The sequence below is a fragment of the Perognathus longimembris genome, chromosome 28 (genome assembly GCF_023159225.1).
Source record: "Perognathus longimembris pacificus isolate PPM17 chromosome 28, ASM2315922v1, whole genome shotgun sequence".
Classification (NCBI taxonomy): Eukaryota; Metazoa; Chordata; class Mammalia; order Rodentia; family Heteromyidae; genus Perognathus; species Perognathus longimembris.
In genome coordinates, this window is record NC_063188.1 from 67,941,978 (window position 1) to 67,965,219 (window position 23,242).

The 23,242-nt window shown below is 36.9% G+C and overlaps 1 protein-coding gene across 1 annotated transcript in view; it reads left to right on the top strand.

Annotated features, from left to right (window-relative positions):
- Positions 1–23,242, top strand: part of LOC125344151 (vascular endothelial growth factor receptor kdr-like) — a 206,469-nt gene that overhangs the window by 95,377 nt on the left and 87,850 nt on the right. Inside the window, exons 11-16 of the mRNA XM_048336761.1 lie at positions 4,594–4,744; positions 9,153–9,270; positions 15,638–15,746; positions 21,053–21,346; positions 22,016–22,162; positions 22,318–22,443. Of these exons, the coding sequence (XP_048192718.1) occupies positions 4,594–4,744; positions 9,153–9,270; positions 15,638–15,746; positions 21,053–21,346; positions 22,016–22,162; positions 22,318–22,443 (945 nt within the window). The remainder of the gene's footprint in view (positions 1–4,593; positions 4,745–9,152; positions 9,271–15,637; positions 15,747–21,052; positions 21,347–22,015; positions 22,163–22,317; positions 22,444–23,242) is intronic.

A 23,242-nucleotide genomic window follows, 5' to 3' on the forward strand; every position in this document is an offset into this window, starting at 1 on the left:
GGGAGTTTGGAAGTACATTTTGGTTACGTAGAGTTTGCTGCCTAACCTTTTATGCTGAAAGCAGTCAGAATTTCAATGAATTAATTATCTGTCTTTACACGATGGGGATATAATTGGTCTCTTTTTGAAAAAACAAAAACAAAAACGAGGTATGGAAAGCCTAAATCCCCGAGTGCAGCTCCCTCCTATTTTTTTTTTTAACATTGAATGGAACTTGAAGGAGAGGATAACACTGTTGTTCATTGCTCATTTAGGTTTATTTCTAGTAGTTTCCCTTGAAAGTAATACAGCCAAGCTCATGTAAACATGTTTCATTCATATGTGGAATCCCCAAAACAAAATTAATCATGTGACATAACTTTAACAGGATGAATTATAAAAGATGATTCTTTGGGGTAAACCATTAGGATTAAGGATTTGGAAGGGACAGGGTGAAGGAGTGAATATAATTGAGGTACATCATATATACTTAGGAAAATAACATCATGAGATGCACTAAAACTGTTAAAAGCATCCATAGGAGTATGGCTAAGTGCCATTGGCTGGGTGTTGGTGGGTCATGCCTGCAATCCCTAGCTACACAGGAGGCTGAGGTCTGAGGACCATGGTTCAAAGCCAGCCCATGAAGGAAAGTCCATCTCCAATGAACTACCAAAGGAAAAAAAAGACAGAAATGGTGCTGTGGCTCAAAGTGGTAGAGCACTATCCTTGAGCACAAAAGCTCCAAGCTCCAAGACTAGCACTGAAACAGAATAGATAAAGAAGAATGAAGAAATTAAAGAAAGGAAAGAAGGAAGGAAGGAAGGAAGGAAGGAAGGAAGGAAGGAAGGGAGGGAGGGAGGGAGAAAGGAAAAGAGATAGGAGAAAGAACCATTAGAAGAATGAAATTTATCAAAGGATATTTTATGTGTATTATATAAATACCACAATTTAAACTAATAAAAAGAAGACGTGAAAATATCAAATTCTTGTCATTTATCTGTAAATGATATTATTTCATTCTCTGTGGCTGAATAATATTCCATTGTGTAAATGGAACAATGAAATCTGTTGAAATTGTTTTAAGAAAGGGAGGAGAGGATGAACTAGAGTGATGGGAAGGGGTGAGCTTGATCATGGTGTATTTTATATGTGTTTTTTTTTTTTTTTTTTGCCAGTCCTCGGGCTTAGACTCAGGGCCTGAGCACTGTTCCTGGCTTCTTCTTGCTCAAGGCTAGCACTCTACCACTTGAGCCACAGTGCCACTTCTGGCTTTTTCTATACATGTGGTGCTGAGGAATCGAACCCAGGGCTTCATGTATATGAGGCGAGCACTTTTACCACTAGGCCATATTCCCAGCCCTGTATTTTATATGTGGACATGCCAAAATGAAACCCATTTGTACAGTTAACACACGTTAATTTAAAAGATTCAGAATAAGCTGGGCAGCTGTGGTCCTAGCTACTCAGGAGGCTGAGATCTTATGATCATAGTTTGAAGCCAGCCCAAGCAGCAAGGTCTAATCTCCACTTAACCACCAAAAATCTGGAAGTAGAGCTGTGGCTCAGATGAACACCAGCCTTGAACATAAAAGCTCAGGGACAGTGTGCAGGCCTTGAGTTCAAGTCCCAGGACCAGCATAAAAATTTCAAAAACCAAGAGCTGCAGATATGGCTCAAGGGGCAGAGTTCCAACCTTGAGTGAAAAAGCCAACCTAGAATGTGAGATTCTGCATTTAAGCCCTAGTATTGATACCAATATTTTGACATTCTTGCCCCAGCTGCCTTGGACTCAGAATCTTCAGATTTCAGCCTTCTGAGTAGCTAGGATTATTGGTGCCAGCCTCTGATACCAGGCTAAAACTCCCGTCTTACACATGTTTTTTTTTTTTATCAGTTTGTGTATTGTAGAATATTCCACAGAAGGTTTCCTTTTCTCTTTGTTTGCAGTCCACTTGAGATTTTCCACCTTCCTTACTGTTTTGTTTTCCTTAGTGTTCTGTGTGAGTCTTTTGTATGTTTTGTAAATTGAAAGTTTTGAATTGAAACCCCTTTGTATAGTACTTAATGATAATAAAATAAATTTAAAATATAAACATAAATATAAGGTTTAATGTATTTGGATTTCTCCCAGTCCCTAAATGACTGTTTACTGTCCCATTCTTTGTCTTTTCATGCCAGCTACCTTGAGGCCTCATATCTGAAATTTTACTTTATGCCAGAAAGTGCTTAGAGAAGATACATCTCCTCTCTTGTGGGTTTTCTTAAGTCCATATCCAAACAATAAATGTTGTTATTGAAAATAGAAAATACAATGTTTATTATAATTAAGTTCAACATATAAGTTGAGAAATGAACTTGTGCCCAGGTTGAAATAGTGAATTTGATTTCAGCCTTGCTTTTATGAAAATTTCAGTCCTGAGCAATGTTTTGATACCCATAGGTCTTGTCATTTGGAACTTTAGAATTCATTTGTCCTCAAAAAAGTTCTTTTGCACTTACAAGACTGTAACTAGGGGTGGTATTAAATATATTTCACAAAAAGTATAGCATAGATGTGACTAGTTAAGTCATAGACCATAGTACTGTCAGCAGATACAGGTGAGGTTTAGTGAAGTTTCCCTTTAAAGGTAGAAACTATTCACTTAGGATCCTTGACTTCAATTGCAGAATAAGAATTTCTGGACAAGTCACGATGGTAAGAAAACTTTATTGAGTTAAGTAAGTAAGCAAGCAAGCAAGCCGACAAACAGAAGGACATGGACACACTCTAACAGTGTGGATGTTCTCTAAGGGAGAGAGATGCACACCGCTCTTTGGCTGCTAGGGGTATTTATATATTAAAGGCAGGGTGTCTGCCTTCAAAGTTATGCAAAGATAGGTGTTTTCATATTTTCTCTAATCACTCCTGGAGTTACTTTTGAGTTTCTGGATGTTTGAGCATTCTTTCCAGGTAATAATTCATGTTGCCATAAAACAGATCCTTTCCTTGAGATAAGGAGGCACCCTGCTATCTGCATTTTGCACTGGAGGTTAAGTTTGGGGAAGCAATTTTCTCAGGAAGGCATACATCCTGTCAGACAAGTGATAATTCCTGGGGTGAGGAGTGCATCCCTAATGAAGAGATGTATCTTGTTTATTTTGAAGCCAAGAAGGCACTTCTATGTTTCTAAATACCACATATCTGAGTTGCCTTCACCAGGCCTCATTTTCCTTAAGTTATCCTGTCTCAGTACTATTAGATTCCCCCTGCTGGGTCAGGTATCTATTAGTTGCTAGTGTTACTCAGGCTTTCTTTACTGTGACAAAATAGCTGAGACAAACTTAAAATGGCAAAGGACATGGGTTAACAGTCCATGGGCAACTCCATTTTTTTTCATGTTGTGTTCTGAGGCAGTACATTCACAGTATAAGACTGTGATTGGGATAAAACAAAATTTCTACTGGGTGTCAGTGGCTCACACCTGTAATCCTACCTACTCAGTAGGTTGAGATCTGAGGATTGTTGGGAAAATGAGGAGAATGGAAAAGGAATAGGCTGGACTTGATTATCAACAGGCGAGGACTGTTGATTGAGGAACAGCAAGGGGCACAAACCTTCACAGACCTTCCTGCTGGTTTGGAGGTTGTCCCCGGGGGTGAATTTGGGACCAGACTTATATGGGGTCTGAGCAAGTGGCAGGTTATTGAAAGCACCACTAGGTCTAGGAAGTTGGGGCTTTTCTGTTTGGCCTACAAAGGGTTGTTTACAGCTGGGCCTAGGTGAGATGTCCTGCCTGCATACCAAACAGGTTCCCATATTGAGGTTCCTGTCCAGTGTCTGTATGGGCCTGAGGCAATAGGGTGGGGGTCAATCCTTCAAGGATCACAGCTCAAATTGAGCCCGTGTAGAATAATTCATGTTACCCTTACCTCCAATTACCTACACAAAAGCTGGAAGTGGAGCTGTGGCTCATGTGATAGAGTGCTAGCTTTGAGCAGAAAAGCTCGGGGAAAATGCCCAAGCCCTAAGTTCAAGCCCCAGTACTGGCATACACATATACAAATGCATGCATGCACATTTGCACACACACACACACACACACACACACACACACACACACGACAACTTCCTACATTTTTGGAGTAGTAAGAAGTGGGTAAAGCAGAGGATTTCCACAAGCCTTCCAGGACACAGTCTCAAATATCATTTACATTTAATCAGATTCTACCACCTATGTTTCTATTACTTTCCAATGGCTCAGCAAGTTATGGATTATCCTTCAATGAGATCAAAGCCTTCTTGATCCAATCACATTTCCAAAACCCTGGTTCTGAACATTGCTGCATTGGTGACAAAGCATTCAACATGTGATTTTTGTGAGTCATTTCAGATCCAAACCTATTACATTGGTAGGTCATGGAAATATAGGTGAATAGAAAATTCTTTGGCAAGAGAGTTTGTAGGAGCCTTGGAACAGCACATATTTATCAATGAATGCAAAAGTTTATGAAAAGTTTATTTTAAACACTTTTGATGCCTTTCCTTTATAATACCTTTACTTTAGTAACAGGTAAAATATTTGCCTTGATGTGGGATGTTAATCTCTACAATGTTAATCTCCTTTTTTCTAGAAAAACCTAAGATCTATGAGAAGGAGACAGATTTAAAGAACATTCAGCCAGTGTTCCTGGGCAGTGAGAACATTCTTCATTGTACTGCAAGTGGCCTTCCTACACCCTCCTTCTTATGGGCCTGGGAGCCCTGCAGCCAGGTGGATGAGTTGTAAGTTATTTGCAGGCTTAGTAACTTATTATGATGCAGATCTCCTTCACTTACAGACTTACTGGAGGAACCATCATGTCCAAGATCTTATCAGAAGACTGTTTTTTCACGTGACAGGCCCTGCAGTTAGTCTTTGAGTTGGTCTTTAAATACGGCGCAGAATATAAGAGCCTCCACAACTTTGCTATTTCCTTCCTTCCAAAATCACTTCTCAGAATAATTCTAAGAATTGTTATCACCACGAAATAATAATTATGATTATTGGGTCAGGGAAATTTAGATTTAGGTTGGAGAAGAATTGAATTTAATTTGGAGAATGGAATTTAATAGGATTTAATTTTGAGAAGAACAGAACAGGGAAATTTTCCAACTATCTGCCATTGCACAGAAAAGTTTATGTAATGGGTTTGAAATATGGACATGTCTCATTGGTTTATGGTTTTATGATAAGCCTGGTTAGAATGGTAACCATGATTGTCAAATCTATAAGAGAATAGCATCTTTGGATCAGAATAACTGCTTTTAACTTTCTGTGATCCTTGTGTAGGGTGGAAAAGAGGGATACTTCTTCCCCAGTAACCAATAGAGATACAGAAAGTAAGGGGTAAGTGATGGTCAAAGAACATAGAGTCAAAGGAGAAATGGCAATGGTTTCCTGTAGCCCATTTGAAGTTAGTTTTTAAAGTTTCAGTATATTCCTGAAGCATATGAGATACTTGGTCTATTTTAAATTGAATGCCACTGTCATGTTTAAAACAAGCAGATGAATATGTCTGCTATAAAAATAAGAAAGGAATAAGGAAATTCAGATAGGCTAAATGAATTGCCTTAAATCTCAGAGTAGTTAGGGTTTGAGAGAATTTCATTGTTTACTTACAACCTGCCACAAAATTCTCCCTACAAGCTGGCCATAGGCCAGAAATTCTATGCCTTAAAATAACTTTCAAATGGTGTGGGCAACCTACCTAGGTTTCAGTTATTGTCTAAGGGCTGATGTTTTGCTTTCCAGGGAATTTAACTTGATTAACTCATTACTACACTCTGCTGACCAGATAGCCATGGATTAGCAAGAATCACCTGGGGATACTGAGCTCTAAAAGGGTGATTCCTTGGAAATGCTCACCCATTCAGGGAGAAATTTAGGAAATTCAGCCATTAAAGCAAGCCCTAGATCTTCGGGTATTAGGGGAGTTTAGTATTTGTTTCACACTGCTGCCCAGATAACTTCCAGAGAAACCAGCTCCATTTAATTATCCATTGGATACAGATGGATCCTTTGGGAATGGGCACATTCTTTTCTCCTCAGGCATTAGAAAAGGAATCCCGGATGTTGTAACAGTGGTTCTGTCCACTTACTTTTGACTTTGTCTTATTTCTTTTCTTCACTCTGTCATTCTTTAATTCTTCTGAAATGAAGCCAGTTGCATTGTTTTTACACCTTTCAATATGTTGGAGACATTTCCTACAAAATGACTCTTCTAACAAAGTTTTCATTAAGGAAATAGTTACTGAGTACAAAGTTACTGAGTACCTACTATATTTCAAGAGCAATACAAGTTACTGTTAGATTCATTCATGTAAAATTAAAGTCTTATTTATTTTTATGAAAAAGCTTCTGGGGAATCTAATATTAGTTCAAATTTTAATGAAGAAATTTACATTCTGAAATTAATTTACAGAAGGCATAAAGCTAACAGTGCTTGGATATGAATCCCAGGTTTACTGAATATAAGCTTATTATTCCTATCATTACATCTAGAACCTCTCTTCCAACAGATTTTAGCTAATCAACAAATGCTCAGAACTCTGGTCTTTTGACACTTCTGCCTTTGCTTATGATTCAGAATGGGAAAATTTAATTGGGAAGAGATAACAGGAAAGGAGAATCACATAAGGCTTCAGACTATATATCATCAAAATAAAAAGGTCTGATCTAAATTTTAAAAATGCTGATCTTAAAGTCATTGGCCTCCAGTTGCATGGATCTCTTTGTTCCTCTTACATCTCAGGGCTGTCTTCTGCTTAAGACCTTTTCAAAACCTCCCGTGCTCCTGGATTGGGAGGATTAACATTGAGAAAATGACAGTAGTGCCAAAAGCTATCTACTAATTCAATGCAATGCCCATAAAAATCCCAACAACATTCTTTAATGAAATAGGAGAACCAATCCAAAAATTCATGTGGAATAATAGAAGACCCTAAGTAGCAAAAACAGTCCTTATCAGGAAGAACAGTGCTGGAAGAATATCAATACCAAACTTAAAACTCTATTATAAAATTGGTACTGGTACATGAACAGGCCCAAGGACCACAGAAATAGAATTGAAGACCCAGAAATGAACCCACAGACCTATGGCCACCTAACCTTTGATAAGGAAGCAAAAAAAAAAAAACCCAAACCACAGGATGAGAGAAAGTCTCTTCAACAAATGGTGCTGGCAGAATTGGCTATATATGTGTAGAAAACTGAAGTTAGATCCTTATAGATCACCCTGAACCAGAACCAATTCCAAATAGATTGAAGACCCCAATGTGAGATCAGATACCCTGAGTATATTACAAGAAGATATAGAGGAAACACTAGGGCTCATTGGCACAGGTCAAAATTTCCTAAATAAAGACTCAGAAACACAACAAATCAAAGAAAGACTGGATAAATGGAATTATATTAAACTGCAGAGTTTCTGGCGTGGCAAAGGACATAGCTAGCAAGATAAATAGCCCAGAGTTTAGGAGATCTTTACTAATTATACAACAGAAAAGGGCATCATATCTAAAATATACTTAGAGCTCAAAAAATTACCCCCCCAAATAAGTCCTCAGAGAAACAACAACCCCCATCAATAAGTGGGCTAAAGACTTGAAGAGATACTTCTCTGAAAAAGAAATAAGAATGGCCAATAGACAGATGAAGAAATATTCAACATCTCTGGCCATTAAAAACTACAAATCAAAACACTGAGATACCACCTCACCCTAGTTAGAATTGCCATAAAGAAAACTGATACCAAATGCTGGCATTATTGGTGGGAATGTAAACTTGTTCAACCACTCTGTTAAGCATTATGGAGGTTCTTCAAACGACTAAACGTAGAGCACCTCTATGACCCAGCAATGCAGTATTATTTACCATAGCTAAGATATAGAATCAACCCAGTTGCCCTCAGTAAATGAATGGATCAAAAAAATTTGGTATGTATACACATTGGAATTCTATGCTTTCATTAGAAAGAATAACATTGCCCCATTCAGAAGGAAATGGAAAGAGTTGGAAAATACTATGTTAAGCAAACTAAGCCAGACCCAAGGAAACATAGGCTGCATGGTTTCTTTGACTTGTAATAACTAGATTATGTCTAGGATTTTCTTAGCAGAGGATCATATGGCTATATAAAATGATACATATCAAATGAACTCTACCTAAATGGAAACGAGTTGGTTTTTTTTTTTTTAGTGTAGTTTGCATTTCTTTATTTTTTCTTTTTCCCCCTTTGGTTTATTCCCTGTATTCACTTTTTATTTCTGTAACCTTTGTTTTGTATATAAGTTTATCTGATTCAGGGAAGGGAAGGAGAATGACAAATGGTGAGACAAAGGGTTAACCATGAGTGATAATATGTTGGAAATGATCTTTTCTACTTGAGGGGAGAGGGAATCCAGGGGAGGGGGGGAAATGAAGAAATGTGGGGGAGGTAAGGTAAGACTCTTTATTACCTTATTTATGTAACTGTAACCCTTCTGTACATCACCTGTACAAAAATATTAAAAGAAACAAAGACCTTTTGAAGATTCTTAACTTCACCTGAAATTGTCTTCTTACAGAAGTATTTCTGCTTTGTATTTATTTATTTCATGGTACTGCTCAATAGTTACATTAACAGAGAAATATTCCCTGACAATGAAATCCAAAGCAGGCATATTTCTAACTTACTGTACTTTGCTTGGATTGATAAATAAAAATGCTTGAGTATATGTAATTTACAAAGAGAAGAAGCTCGTTTGATAATTGATTTTGGAGCCTGGGTATTCCAGAAAAATGGCATTGGCACATAATGAGAGCCTAGCTTTTATCAGCAACCCATTCTTATGATAATGACATTGATTCCCTCAGGAGAGCGTGCCTTAATAAGACTTTAAAATGTACTGCTTTTCTAAACTGTTGTATTGGTTATTACGATTCCAACAAAGTAATTTTGGAGGACACATTCAAATTATAACACCAATTGATTTGCCTTTTGCTTAGATGACATTCAAATGTGTTTAGTCAGCCATAAGAAGAGATTTCTTGTTTGGGATACTTGGATGACAGTATGTCCTAGATTAGAAGTGTATGCTCTCTACAATGCTCAATATGCCTTCTATTATTTCTGGTGAAAAAACTGTCAATGGAAGTCTCTTTATTTCCCAGGTGTATGCAACGGGGCAAACGTATGCAGCTTTCTAACAAGATGCAGAAAAGTGACCTAACTACAGGCAACATTCTTTCTATAGAAGAAATGGTGTTGAAACATGGAGAAAAGACTAAGGTAGATCACTGAGAGTTACTGTTGTAGAAGTGATCTCACAATGCTCAATAAAGCTAGCCTGTTCTTTTCACACTGATAATCACACTCCAGGGATGACTACTAGGGATTGATGAGAAAATAGTACTGATTATGACACACAAGCTTTTTTTTTTTTTTTTGGCAGTCCTGGGGCTTGGACTCAGGGCCTGAGCACTGTCCCTGGCTTCTTTTTGCTCAAGGCTAGCACTCTGCCACTTGAGCCACTTCTGGCCTTTTCTATGTATGTGGTGCTAAGGAATCAAACCCGGGTTTCATGTATATGAGGCAAGCACTCTTGCCCCTAGGCCATGTTCCCAGCCCAAAACACAAGCTTTAATGCTCTCCTTGACACAAAGTCTCACTCTGTAGCTCCCACTTGCTTCAGATTTGTTATATAACAGAGACTGGCCTCAAATTCCGGATCCCTTTGGTTCTGCTGCCAAGTACTGAGATTGCAGGAACACCAGTGCACCCAGAGTTTAGCTTCCTTTAAAAAACAGCTCCTCATATCAACATCATTGCCCCCAAGGTCTTGAAAATAGCTGAATTAGGCATTAAATCAGGGTTTTACAGTCCCCTTTGAATTATTTATAAAAACATTCAAGGGACATACAAAATTATTAATAAGAATAGCCAACAAGAAACAAACATATCTGTTCTATCATGCAGCAAATAATTGTCTGGGTCTTATTTGGCCTGTGAGCCTGTTTTTCTCAATCACTTCTTTTAATAATACTCCAATGAAAGAACCTACTTATTTTAAATTCTAGAATCCTTGGGCTGGGGAATGGAATCATTTGAAAGTTTATTTGGGGCAAAAGGATTGATGAAGGGCCTTTAGAATTTTGTGCAGGTGGGCTGGGAATATGGCCTAGTGGCAAGAGTGCTTGCCTTGCATACATGAAGCCCTGAGTTCGATTTCCCCAGCACCACATATATAGAAAACGGCCAGAAGGGGCGCTGTGGCTCAGGTGGCAGAGTGCTAGCCTTGAGCAAAAAGAAGCCAGGGACAGTGCTCAGGCCCTGAGTCCAAGGCCAGGACTGGCAAAAAAAACAACAAAAAAAGAATTTTGTGCAGTCAATAAACACAGTTACACACAGCTTTTGTGTATGTTGGTACTATACCTATAACAAAGACAATGACGAGATGTGTATAGCAAGTGGGTGTTGTTGAGTCAGGTAGTAAAAATGGATGTTTTTTCTTTTTCTGGATGTTAACCAGAAAGCTTTTAGCCTTTCTACTTTCAGTATAATATTATCTTTCATCTTAATTTAAATAGCATTTATTTTGCTAATATCTGTTTATTGCATGACAACTTAGATCAATATTTTTACCATGAAGAGATGTTGAAATTTATTAAGTGCTTATTCTGCATCTGTTGAAATGATCATGCTTTAATCCCTCATATGATTATTATGTATTTCATGTTTATTTATTTGCATATATTAAACCATCTTTTCATCTTTGGGATGGATCCCATTTGATGAAGTATTTAATGTACTCATACTTATTTGAAAATATTTGCATCTGTTTTCATCAATGCTATTGGTCTTTCATTTATATTTCTGGCTACTTTCTTATCTGGGCTTAATATTAGTGTGATGCTGGCCTCATCATTTGGAAGAATTTCTTTTCTGTTTTTTTGACATCAATTCTTCTTTAAATATTTCGTTCAATTTAGCAGTGTGCCTTCTTTTGTTAGGAGGCTAATTATTATTGATTTAATTTTGGCACAGTAGTTTGTACTCAATGTTGTATGCTCACTTGGTTTTATTGCTTGATTAGTGCTCTACCACTTGAGCCATGTCTCCAGCCCCAATTTTTTGCTGGTTATTGTGGAGGTGGAATTGGGCGGGGCGGGGAGGGGGAGACACCAGTTTTTGTTTGGCTAGGTTTAAACCATGATCCTCTAGATTCAAGTTTTGTGAATAATTAGGATTATTGTATGAGCCACAAGTGCTTGTTTTACTCTTGAAACTTCTTGATGGTCTGTACAAGGTTTGTAGTTCTTTATGATTCAGTCATGTAAGATGTGTGTGTGTGTGTGTGTGTGTGTGTGTGTGTGAAAATTTCCATTTCTTCTAACTTGTATTTTTAGATAGTTATTTAAAATTATTTTTAATTTCTATGGTGTCAGTTGTGATGTCTGCCTTTCAGCTCTTATATTTTAAGTCTTATCTTTTTCTTAGTTTACCAAAGGATTTGTTTTCTCTCTTCCTTGCTTACTTTCTTTAATAATTTTGTGTATGTTTTGCTGTTATATTGTAGTTCCTTGATGTGAAGTGATAGGTTGTTTGAGATTTTTTTTCCATATTGTGTATTAATTGTACAAAGGTATTTCACTCTGATATTTCCAGTCATGCATATATTGTACTTGGATCAAATTTCATAACATTTCTCAGTATATTTTAGATCTAATTTCCACATATCACAGAGAATATGCATCATTTCTCTCTCTGAGCCTAGCTTACCTCACTTTTTTTTTTTTTTTTTTTTTTTTTGGCCAGTCCTGGGCCTTGGACTCCGGGCCTGAGCACTGTCCCTGGCTTCTTCCCGCTCAAGGCTAGCACTCCGCCATTTGAGCCACAGCGCCGCTTCTGGCCGTTTTCTGTATATGTGGTGCTGGGGAATCGAACCTAGGGCCTCGTGTATCCGAGGTAGGCACTCTTGCCACTAGGCTATATCCCCAGCCCTAGCTTACCTCACTTAACATGCACAAAGGTGCAATGCCTAAGTGCCTCTTCATATTTATACAAAATAATATACATATTGAAATTTACTCCAAGGTATAGAGGGTAAAAAATGCATCGATGGAGCTCACAAGACATTGATGAAAATGAACTATACAACTCATGAGTGGAGACAGGAGGGAGGGACTGGGAGAGAATGAAGGAATAGAGGACACTGTATGAAGGGAAATATATACTCATTACCTGACTCATGTTATTGTAATCCCCCTGTACATCACCTCTATAGTAACATCAGAGTTAATTTAAAAATTCATACCTTTTATTACTCCTTCTCTTCCTCCTACCACTGGTACACATGTCATTCATTTATTTCTCAGACCTAGGTTCTACATATGGAGAGAACATGCCATATTTGTCTTTCTCAGTCTGGTTTATATTGCTAACATGATGACTGCCAGCTCCATCCATTGCCTTCAAATAATGTAATTCCTCTTTATGTATTCATTGACCAATGAGCTGATTCAATAGCGTAGCTATTGTGAATAATGTTGCCATAAATATGGATGTTCAGTTATCTTCTTTGTACATTGACCTAAATTCCTCCAGATATATATTAAGGATAGGTAAAATTGGATTATATTATGGTTCTGCTTTTTGTTTCTTAAAGAATTTATGTACCTTTCCACAGTGACTTCAGTAATTTACCTGCCAACCAAGACTGTATAAGAGTCCCCCACCCCCACCCCTGCTCACTTCCCAATGTATATTTTCTACCATTTGTTGATATTTGATTATTTAATGCTAGTCCTTCTAATATGGATGGGGTGACATGAAACATCAGTTTCTTTCTTTCCACTTACCTTTCTTTTCCTTTCTTCTTTCTTTCTTTCTTTCTTTCTTTTTTTTTTTTTTGCCAGTCCTGGGCCTTGGACTCAGGGCCTGAGCACTGTCCCTGGCTTCTCTTTTTGCTCAAGGCTAGCACTCTGCCACTTGAGCCACAGCGCCACTTCTGGCCGTTTATCTATATATGTGATGCTGGGGAATTGAACCCAGGGCTTCAAGTATAGGAGACAAGCACTCTTGCCACTAGGCCATATTCCCAGCCCTTCCTTTCTTCTTTCTTCCTTTCTCTCTCCCCTCCCTCCCTTCCTCCCTCCCTCCCTCCTTCCCTCCCTCCCTCCCTCCCTTCCTCCTATAGCCTCATACTACAATGATATTAGAGTAATAATGGCTTTATAATGTGACTTTGGCAGAACCTCTTTTTCTATTTCATGGAAAAGTTTAAGGAGTATTGGTTTTCGTCCTTCTTTAATGATCTGGTTTGACCCGAATTGAATCTATTTGGTCTTGGACCCTCCGTTGTTGGAATTACTGTTTGCTTAGTTAATAATTGCCATTATGACTCAATATAGTTTTAGTATCCATGTTATTATGAATAAGAATATTGAAAATTTTTCATGGTTTATTGACAATGTGTACTTTTTTTTTGCCAGTCCTTTGGCTTGAACTTGGGGCCTGAGCACTATCCCTGGCTTCTTTTTGCTCAAGGCTATCAGTCCACCACTTGAGCCACAGCACCACTTCTGGCTTTTTCTATATATGTGGTGCTGAGGAATCAAACCCAGGGCTTCTTGTATACAAGGCAAGCTCTCTACCACTAGGCCATATTCACAGCCTCCAGGTGTACTTATTTTGACTCTGTATTCAATTACTTTGCTCAGGTACTATTAGACTACTCCTCTTCCATCTGAGTTTTGAGTTCTTTCTATACTTGCTATTATTACTCAGGAATAGCTGGCAAAGATTTCTCTCCTATTCTGTAGGTTTTCTTACCACTCTGGTAATCATTTTCTTTACTTTGCAGAAGGAAATTTAGGTTACTCCTATTTGTAAATTCTTTTTTTTTGTTTGAAATTCAACACATTGTTATTGAATATTAGTGTTTTCATTATAGGATCATGAAGAAGTAAATTATAAACTATATATACACTATAATATTATGCTGATTTTAAGTGTGCTTTGCAAATGTTTAATGGCATAGAAATGCTTAAATGGAAAATTTAGAATGTGAAATCTGTATATAGGAATTATTTTCTAAAAATATTGTCTAACAAGCAGAGAGAAAGTCTAGAAGAAAAGAAATTGAAAAGTTAAAGATTGTTGTCTCTAGTGACATGATTTATTTATTTTTTTGTTTATACTTTGTCCACTTTTCCAAATTTTAATCCTCACATCTAAAACTGTGCTTGCCAGAGCAATGCATTGAAAATAACTTTTCTGAGTTATAAGGATCTTCTTCAGAAAGTCATTGATTATGCCTCTATCTTGTACTTCTGCTGATTTTTTTTGTGCTGGTCCTGGGGCTCAAACTCAGAGTCTAAGCATGGTCTCTGAACTTTTTGTTCAAGATTGGTGCTCTAACACTTAAGCCACAGCTCTATTTCTGCCTCTATGGTGTTCAAATAGAGATGAGTCTTACTTTCCTACCTGGACTGGCTTTGAACCATGAACCTCAGATGTCAGTCTTCTGAGTAGCTAGGATCACAGGCATGAGCCAATAGCATCTGGCTTCTGCTGTTTTCTAGGAGCAGTTTCATAGTTTATCTTAGGAATCTTTAACCATTTTGAGGTTTTTTGTTTCTTGACAGGAATATACACTTCTTTCAAACCAAGTTTTCCAGGTAATAAAGTGTAGATGGAGGGAGAGGGGGGCAGGGGAAAAATGAGGGAGAAAGTAACAGGTTGGCTAAGAAATGTACTAACTGCCTTACGTATGAACTGTAACCCCTGTGTACTTCACTTTGACTATAAAGAAAAAAAATAAAAATTATCGATGGAGAAATACATGATGTAGTTATAAAACACACTGACTCTCTAGTCAAGGTACAGTTATAGATTTGAACCTCACTTGCATTATTTCTTAGTTCTTTTATTTTTGCATGGTATTTTCCTCTTTAGTAAAATAGATGATATTAGTAGTTTTCACCCTGCAGAGTTATTGGATAGATTACATGAAACAAAAGTAAATGTATTGCTACTAGCATATCTTGAATAATTCTAAATGATAGTTATGATTATTTTGATACTTATACGAACAGGAGATTGTTAAATTCATTATGGTATGCTTATAAATGAGCCAATGGCTGTTTTGGTTTATTCTTGAAATTGGATGATTTCAATTGAAAGAAGATCTTGACTAAAACATTTGTTGGTTAATTAGCAAATAAATAAATACAGGTCATTTTTTATGTTGTCCAATATTATCTGTAAAGATAGATGTGGTAGTAAACATCTACAAAATAGGATTTAAAGCCACAAATGTTTATATCTAATTTACGCTTCAGTGTCATTGCATATCAGTATTGAGGGCTTTTAAAATGCAGCCATTTACAAACACAGGTTGACACACTACCAGTCATCTCAAACATACACAGTTATTATGTCAGAGGGAAAGCCCTTCCAAGGTTTGTACCATAATCTTAAATTCTCCAAATTAGAAATAACCTACATGATTTCCATTTTCAAGTCACTAGCCAGAATAAGCTATATGCTCCTATCCAACCACATTAGAGTGAAGAAGTGAAATTGTTTTGGAGAAGAGCACTAATGAATGCTACATCTTTTAACCTTGATTAATGCATCTCTTTTCTTTATTTAGATCCGGAGCACACTTACCATAATGGACAGCAGCATTTCTGGTGTTTATTACTGCATAGCTGTAAACAAGGCTGGCATTGATGAGAGAAGCATGCGGTTCTTTGTTTCAGGTAAACTCTAAAATTGTTAAGCAAGCCTTCTATGATACAGTTGGACACGTAATTTTTTTAGTGGTGTGCTCAAATATAAGATAGAAGAGATGCCTGCAAATCTATGACTGAGAGTTCATTGTTTAAGATTAAGGCAAAATCCTGCTGAAATGAAAATACCCTGATAGAGACCATACATTAAAGCACTACTATCCATTTAATGCCTGGGAACTGTCCCTTCCCTTTTTCATTCAAGGCTGGTACAACAAGGAAACCAAAAAATCACTTACAAATCCCAGTATCAATTCATGCATAAATATTTACAAAAAAGCCATGCACCAGTGGCTCATGCCTGTAATCTCATGCTTGAAATCTGAGGATCTTGATTCAAAACCAGTTTGGGCAGGCAAGTCCATGAGACTCTATCTCCAATAAACTACTCAAAAAAGCCAGAAGTTGTGCTGTGGCTCAAGTAGACTGCTTGCCTTGAGCAAAAAGAAGCTTAGGGACAGCACCCAAGCCCAGAGTTCAAGCCCCAGAACTGGCAAAAAATTTAAAAAGATGTATATTTACAAATAAACATTCTGGGTTTATTCTTTCGTTGTGCTCTGGGATTAGAGCTTGAATTCAGGGTCTTTCACTCTCATTTGGCCTTTTCAAACTCAAGGCTGGTACTCTGCCACTTGAGCCATACCTCCAATTCTAACTTTTGCTGGTTAGCTGGAAGAAAAACTTTGCTGCTTTTAACTGCAGTCCTTAGATCTCAGTCTCCTGAGTAGGTAGGGTTATAGGGAAGCCATCAGCCTAATCTGCTTCCTTCAAAGACTTCAATAATATTGTAATCAATAATTTTTAGTAGTACCAGGTATTGAACTCAGGGTCTCTTTCTTACTGGCAAGTACCACCCCTCTTAAGCCATGGTTCTGTCCCTTTTTGCTTTCTGTTATGTTTCAGATAGTGTCTCATACTTTCTGCCTAGGCTGGCCTCGGGCCATAACTCTCCAACTAACATCTCACATATGGCTTGCTTTATAAGTGTCTACGATCATACCTGGTTTGTTCTTTGACATAGGGTCTCACTAAATTTTTGTCTAGGTTGGCCTTCATCCATGATCTTTGTTTTTAAACATCTAAGCAGCTGTGATTACAGGTGTGAGCCACTATGACATGATAAGAGTCAAAGCTTAAGAAGGTTTTCTTAAATGGTATAGAACATGTTAAGCAGTTCACTGATTTGTTTAGTCATGATACTATCCATTTTCTTAAATGATGCTTCAATTATTCTTTTCACACAAAGTATTTTATTGTAAATATTTAAAATATTTGCCATGTGGTTGAAAATTTCTGTGCTCAACTACTTTGCTTGTCTTTTGGAGAAGATGAACATAGAGGTTAGAATTAGGTGAGTTGGTCTCATATTTATTTATTTAAAATATTTATGCTGGTAATGGGGCTTCAGAGCTTGGATGCTGACTTTCAGTTTTTACGCTAAAGCCTAGCACTCTACCACTTGAGCCACAGCTCCATTTTCAGCTTTTTGGTGGTTGGAGGTAAGAGTTTCGTGGACTATCTTACTCAGGCTAACTTAGATCTATGATGGTCAGATCTTAGCCTCTTCATTAGCTGGCATTGTAGACATCAGCCACCTGCACCTGGTAGTCTATCTGGTTTCAAACCCTGCCTCTTCTTTTTTTTTTTTTTCTGATGACCTTGAGCAAGTCATTTTAGCTCTGCTCTATTTTGTAATCTATAAAATAATATTGATGCTGTCTATTCCAGATGGATAGTGTGGAAAGATTAGCTAGATAATAGTGAGATAATATATAGTATAATATCTGACACATACCAAGTCCTCAGTAAATGCTAAATATTATGCACAGATTAGAAGAATGTATTTGTTACACAGTATTTGGCACAGTGGGCAGACAATACATATTTACTCTATGTACCTTCTTCCTATTTTATGCCTTTGCACCAACAACATTAAGGGAAATGTGTGAACAAACAACAAAGCCTAAACTGAGATCACATTAAGAACCCAAACTATCAGTTCTTAACCATTCAAACTCGCTGGAAGGAATGTTGGTCATTAGAACAAAGAGCCTAGTACATCTTACCACTAGTTAATGATGTTATAATGATTACCACAATTAGGTTTATTATACATGTTATATGAGACAAAGAAAGCACAGCTTCATGAATGAAACCTGATGATTATATTGGCTAAACTAGTTGGCTGGAATGTTAATGAAAATTGTTTTTTACAATTTGTAATCTGATCCTAGATTTCTCTTTGTTAGCAGACTTTTTATTAGGGGATCCATTTCACTAATTGCTTCTGGTCAGTTCACACTTTTTTTTAGCCATTCCTGGGCCTTGAACTCAGGTACTAGGCACTGTCCCTGGCTTCTTTTTGCTCAAATCTAGCACTCTACTACTTGAGCCATAGTGCCACTTCCAGGCTTTTCTGTTTATGTGGTGCTGAGGAATCAAACCCAGGGCTTCATGCATGCAAGACAAGCACTCTACCACTAAGCCACATTCCTAGCCCTATGTTCACATTTTCTATATCTTTGTGGTAGATTGGGTTACATACATACATACATACATACATACATACATACATACATACACACATACATACATATATCAACTTATTTGTTTTTTTCTAACTTTTCCAACCTTTAATTGTTCCTTATTACTATTTTAAAATTTCTGTGACATTTGTTGTAATTTCTCCTTGTTCATTTTTGATTTATTTCCTAAGGATATCTCCCTCAACACAGAAAGTTAGGAGTATTTTAGCATATTAATAACAAGATTGGTAATGAACAACTCATGAAAAAAACTACCTAACAATAGCAGAGTACTCGCCCAAAAGAGACACAGAGGAGATATGTTTAACCTGGCTTAAACATTTAACAATATATATAGGTACATGACAATGCCAAATGATACTCTATCACTATATATAGTTTTTATGATTTTATGTGTAAGTTTTACAATTTAAACTCAGAAAATTATGATGAAAACTTGGGATGATTGTGTCTCTGCTACTGGGGATACATTATAGGGATATATGAAGATAAATGCGGCTCATTAAAATTGTTGAAAAAGGGGAGTGGGGAGCAATATAAATTGTGATAGAAAGTATGAATATGATCCAAGTATATTATACTATGTGTGGAAATATCACTGTAATCACTCTTTTATACGTTAGTAGAAAAGAAATTAGACCCTAACTTCTCAACAAATTACAAAAATCAAGTAGTCTTTAAGTGTAAGATCTGGAGTAATAAAACTTCTGGATGAAAACATTGCAGAAATGACAAAGACATTGGAATAAGCAACAGTATTTTAGGTTCAAGAACCTAAATTTCAGGAAACCAAAAAAAGTAAATGAGATTGCATTAGACTATACAATTTGTTACAGCAAAGAAAACAGTCTCCAGAAACTATATATCTGGCTACAGGTAAACATTTATGGCACTAAAATATTTTAAAAGGAACTAAAAGAAAGCATCAGTAGCAAAACCAAATAATCGAACTTTAAAATGAACAATAAACCTACCCTTATGTGTCTAAAAAGAGAACATGCAAATGATCCACTGGTATATGAAGAAGCAATGGAAGTTAAACCCAAAATGAGATATCTCAATCTAGTAAGAATGGCTAATATCAAAAATACAAAGTCAAGCAAACATTAAAAAACCCTAAGTGCTAAAAAGGATGTGGAGAAAGGGTACCTTTGCACACTTTTGTTATAATGGAAATTAGTATATCAAGTCTGAAAAATAGTATGTAAGTTCCTCAAAAAGTTAAAACTACTATGTGATCCAACTATCTCACCCTTGTGTACATATACAAAGAGATTGAAATTGGTATTTTGAATAGATATCTGCACTACCACGTTCATTACAGCACAATTCACAACGATGATAAATGCACAAAGAGAATACAATAATAAAGAATGGACTACTATTTCATTGTAAAACAGGATACAATCCTGTTATTTGTGAAAACATGGATGGCCCTGGAGATTATTATTTTTAAATGAAATAAGGCAGGTATGACAATATAAGTTCTTCATTATCTCATTGTCATTGATTAAAGTACGTTGAATGAATATATGAAAATATCATAGTGAAATATGTGTGTACAATGAGTATACACTAATAAGAAAGAAATTAGACCTTTATTTCTCACAAGTTACAAAAATAAACACAAATAAGGTATAAAAATAAACACATATAAGACATGGAGTAATGAAACTACTAGAACAAAACATGGCAGAAATGGTCCAGGACATTGGAAGAGACAAGAATATTTTAGGAATGTTGGGGTGGGGGTGTTGCAGTCCTAAAATATAAAATCCAATACTTGGCCTACAAAATTAAAATTGAGGGGAAGGGGTGGGATAGGAAGGGTTGGAGGAGAATGATGAAAGAAGTAACATTGATCAAGGCATATTGTTATTCACTAATTGCTTTGTTGAATGGCATCTTTTCTGTGGAACTAGTTAAAGATAATAAAAATATTTAGAAAATATTTTAGGCAAGATTCACAAAGAGAATCTCAGAAGAGACTAGAGGAAGAAAGGAATTGGGAGAGTTTAATCAGTTTGCACTAAGTTACAGTTAGTAGTAAGAAGCTCACGTATGGTGACAAGAGATAATGGTGATGAGCTCATAAGTTTAAAAAAGCTAGGATAAGGAATTTTGCACATTTTCACCATCAAGAATGATACATGATGAGATGACAGATAAACCTTGTTAGATAGATTTAGTACTTGATGCAAAGATAGATAAATCTGACAGATTTAACCTGGTTTAAACACCAAACAATATGTACATCTATTACAACATAAAATCTACCTTATTTGTGTGTACAGTTTTATAATTTTGTGGAAAAGTGCAACTCAAAATATGACAATGAAAACTTAGTGTCTTTAAGTCTCCACTACTAGATTTTTCATTAAGGGTATATGCTTTCTCTCAGAAACTTAGCTTTCAAGAAAGAGAAGGGAACAGGGTACTTACTCATGCCCATAATCCTAGCTAATCCGAGCTAATTCAGACGCTGCTATCTGAGGATTGAGGTTTGAAGCCAGCCTAAGCAGGAAAGTCTGTAAGACTTTTATCATCAATTAACCAGCAGAAAATGCAGCAGTGGCTCAAGTAGCATAACCCCAGCCTTCAGTGAACAGCTAAGGGACAGCACCCACACCCTGAGTTCAAGCTCCTGTACCAGTGCGAACATGTGAGAATGTTCTTACATACCAGATTATCTTGCTTGGATATCTTCATAATATTTGTTTATCTTCACAGATGTGGCTGACTTCGTTGAGGCAGAACCTTTAGTGTCTACAATCGAAGGCTATGATGCTCGGCTCAAGTGCAAGGCAGCTAAATATATGTATAATCAGCTTGCTTGGTTCAGCCCCTCTGGAGAGAAGATTCCTGTTACAGACAATGAAAGCTTCAGAACTAACTATTCCATTTCATCAACTCTGGTGATTAAGAATGTGACACAGCAGGATAAGGGACAGTACAAGTGCAAGGCCTGGGCAGCGACAAATACAACCAAAATGATGCAACGCAATACCCAGCTCTTAATTAGAGGTAAAATTGGGGATGTTTTTCACCTTTTCCAACCTTTGGAACCAGGATAGATCATTGCTCTTTTTTTGTGGGGGGCAGGGGGTGGTTGTGGTAATAAGGCTTGAAGTAAGGGCCTGGACATTGTCCCTGAGCTCATTTGCTCAAGGCTAGCACTCTACTACTAGCCACAGATCAGCTTCTAGTTTTTCTGGTAGTAAATTGGAGATGAGAGTCTCATGGACTTTATTGCCTGGGCTGGCTTTGAACCATGATCCTCAGGTCTCAGCTTCCTGAATAGCTAGTATTACAGGCATGAGCCACCAGTGCCCAGTGACCGTGGCTCTTTTATCCCTTATAGTGTAGTGTGGTCACTCATTTGCTTCCCAGTGTCTCTTGGGCACATTCCAAAGAAAAGATTGTTCATGAATTTTGACTCTTGGTAAAAACATTATAAAAATTTGGAAATATAATAACTTTGTGGTCCTGATATCACAAGTTCAAAACAAAAAACACTTCTCTAGCCTGAAAAAGGTCAAGTTTTTTTTTTTCTCACCCATCCTCCTGCCTTTTCATATGGTAATTATTTCCCATACATATGTCTAGTTAAATATAAAGAGTACAACAGATATCAAATAACATATTTGTGATACCCTGCCTCATTATTGGCTTTCTTTATCCTGTTTTCTACAGAAAGAGTAGCCCCATTCATTATTGAGAATCTCACCAATATTGAAGTCAATACCAGTGGGAAGATTTTACTAGATTGCAAAGCAGGTGGGGTGCCATGTCCCCAGATCCACTGGTTCAAAAACGGAGTTCCTGTTCTTCCTGCCTTAGGTGAGTGTGAACTGTGGTGTGTCTCGAAGGACTTATCAAGAGGTCTTTTAGTTTTTAATAGCTACTTCAAATTGCCTTGACTTGGAAACCATTGATGGGCTAGACACTAGCACAAATACTTCATATAATAACTGTAGCATTGTTAATTAATGCAGGAATATTTTTTAAGAACAACACCCTAATTATTGAGAGAACCAAAAAAGATGATGGGGGCCTATACTTGTGCAAAGCAACCAATGAGTTGGGAGAAGTGAGCACAGCAGCTCTTATCACTGTGGAGGGTAAGTTGGAACTTCTTGGCTACATTGGTAATCAGTACTACCATTTGATTGGATTAAAAAAAAAAAGACATTTGGAGGTGGAGGCACAGTGTGGAACACAGGAAATGAGCAGACACAAAAGTGCTTTGTATATCTACTTCTGACAAGAGGGTATGTGGAATGATATGGTTTGGAAAGTGATTTTAGAACCTTAAACTTTTGTTTTTAGTTTTCTCATTTGTGAAATGAAAATAATGCCAGCTGCCTTTCCTATCTCTCAAAGGTGATACAAATGAAGGCATAGTAATGCCTTACAAGTTATGATTTATCAAATGAGGATAGTTCCCTTTGGCTTGTTGAAAAATATTGAGTAGTGCTTGGAAGTATAAACATAGAATGTTCAGAGTACATTCGTAGTATATATGAGACTCAGAAAATGAAATACTTGCTGAAGGTTATGGTAAGGTTTTGTTGTCTTCAACTTTTTGTGCTACAATAATGATTGTCAATGGCTAACTCTGTGTGTTTAAAGAAATGCTACCATTTACAATATGAATCTTGGTTTGTAAGAATCACTTTCTCATCTAGCTCTATGGGGCACAGAAGACAAACCCTATAATTTGGATTGCCTATATTGTCTATAAGGTTTACATAATAAGAAACAGGAAACCAATAGCAATGCAACTAGATTAAATATGTTATCTGCTAGATATATCATTTCTCATTTAGCACTTGTCTAAAATGACTAATATCTATATGGTATTATTCCCATTTTTGTGTGCCTGTACTAGGCCTTGAACTCAGGGACTGAGTGATGTCC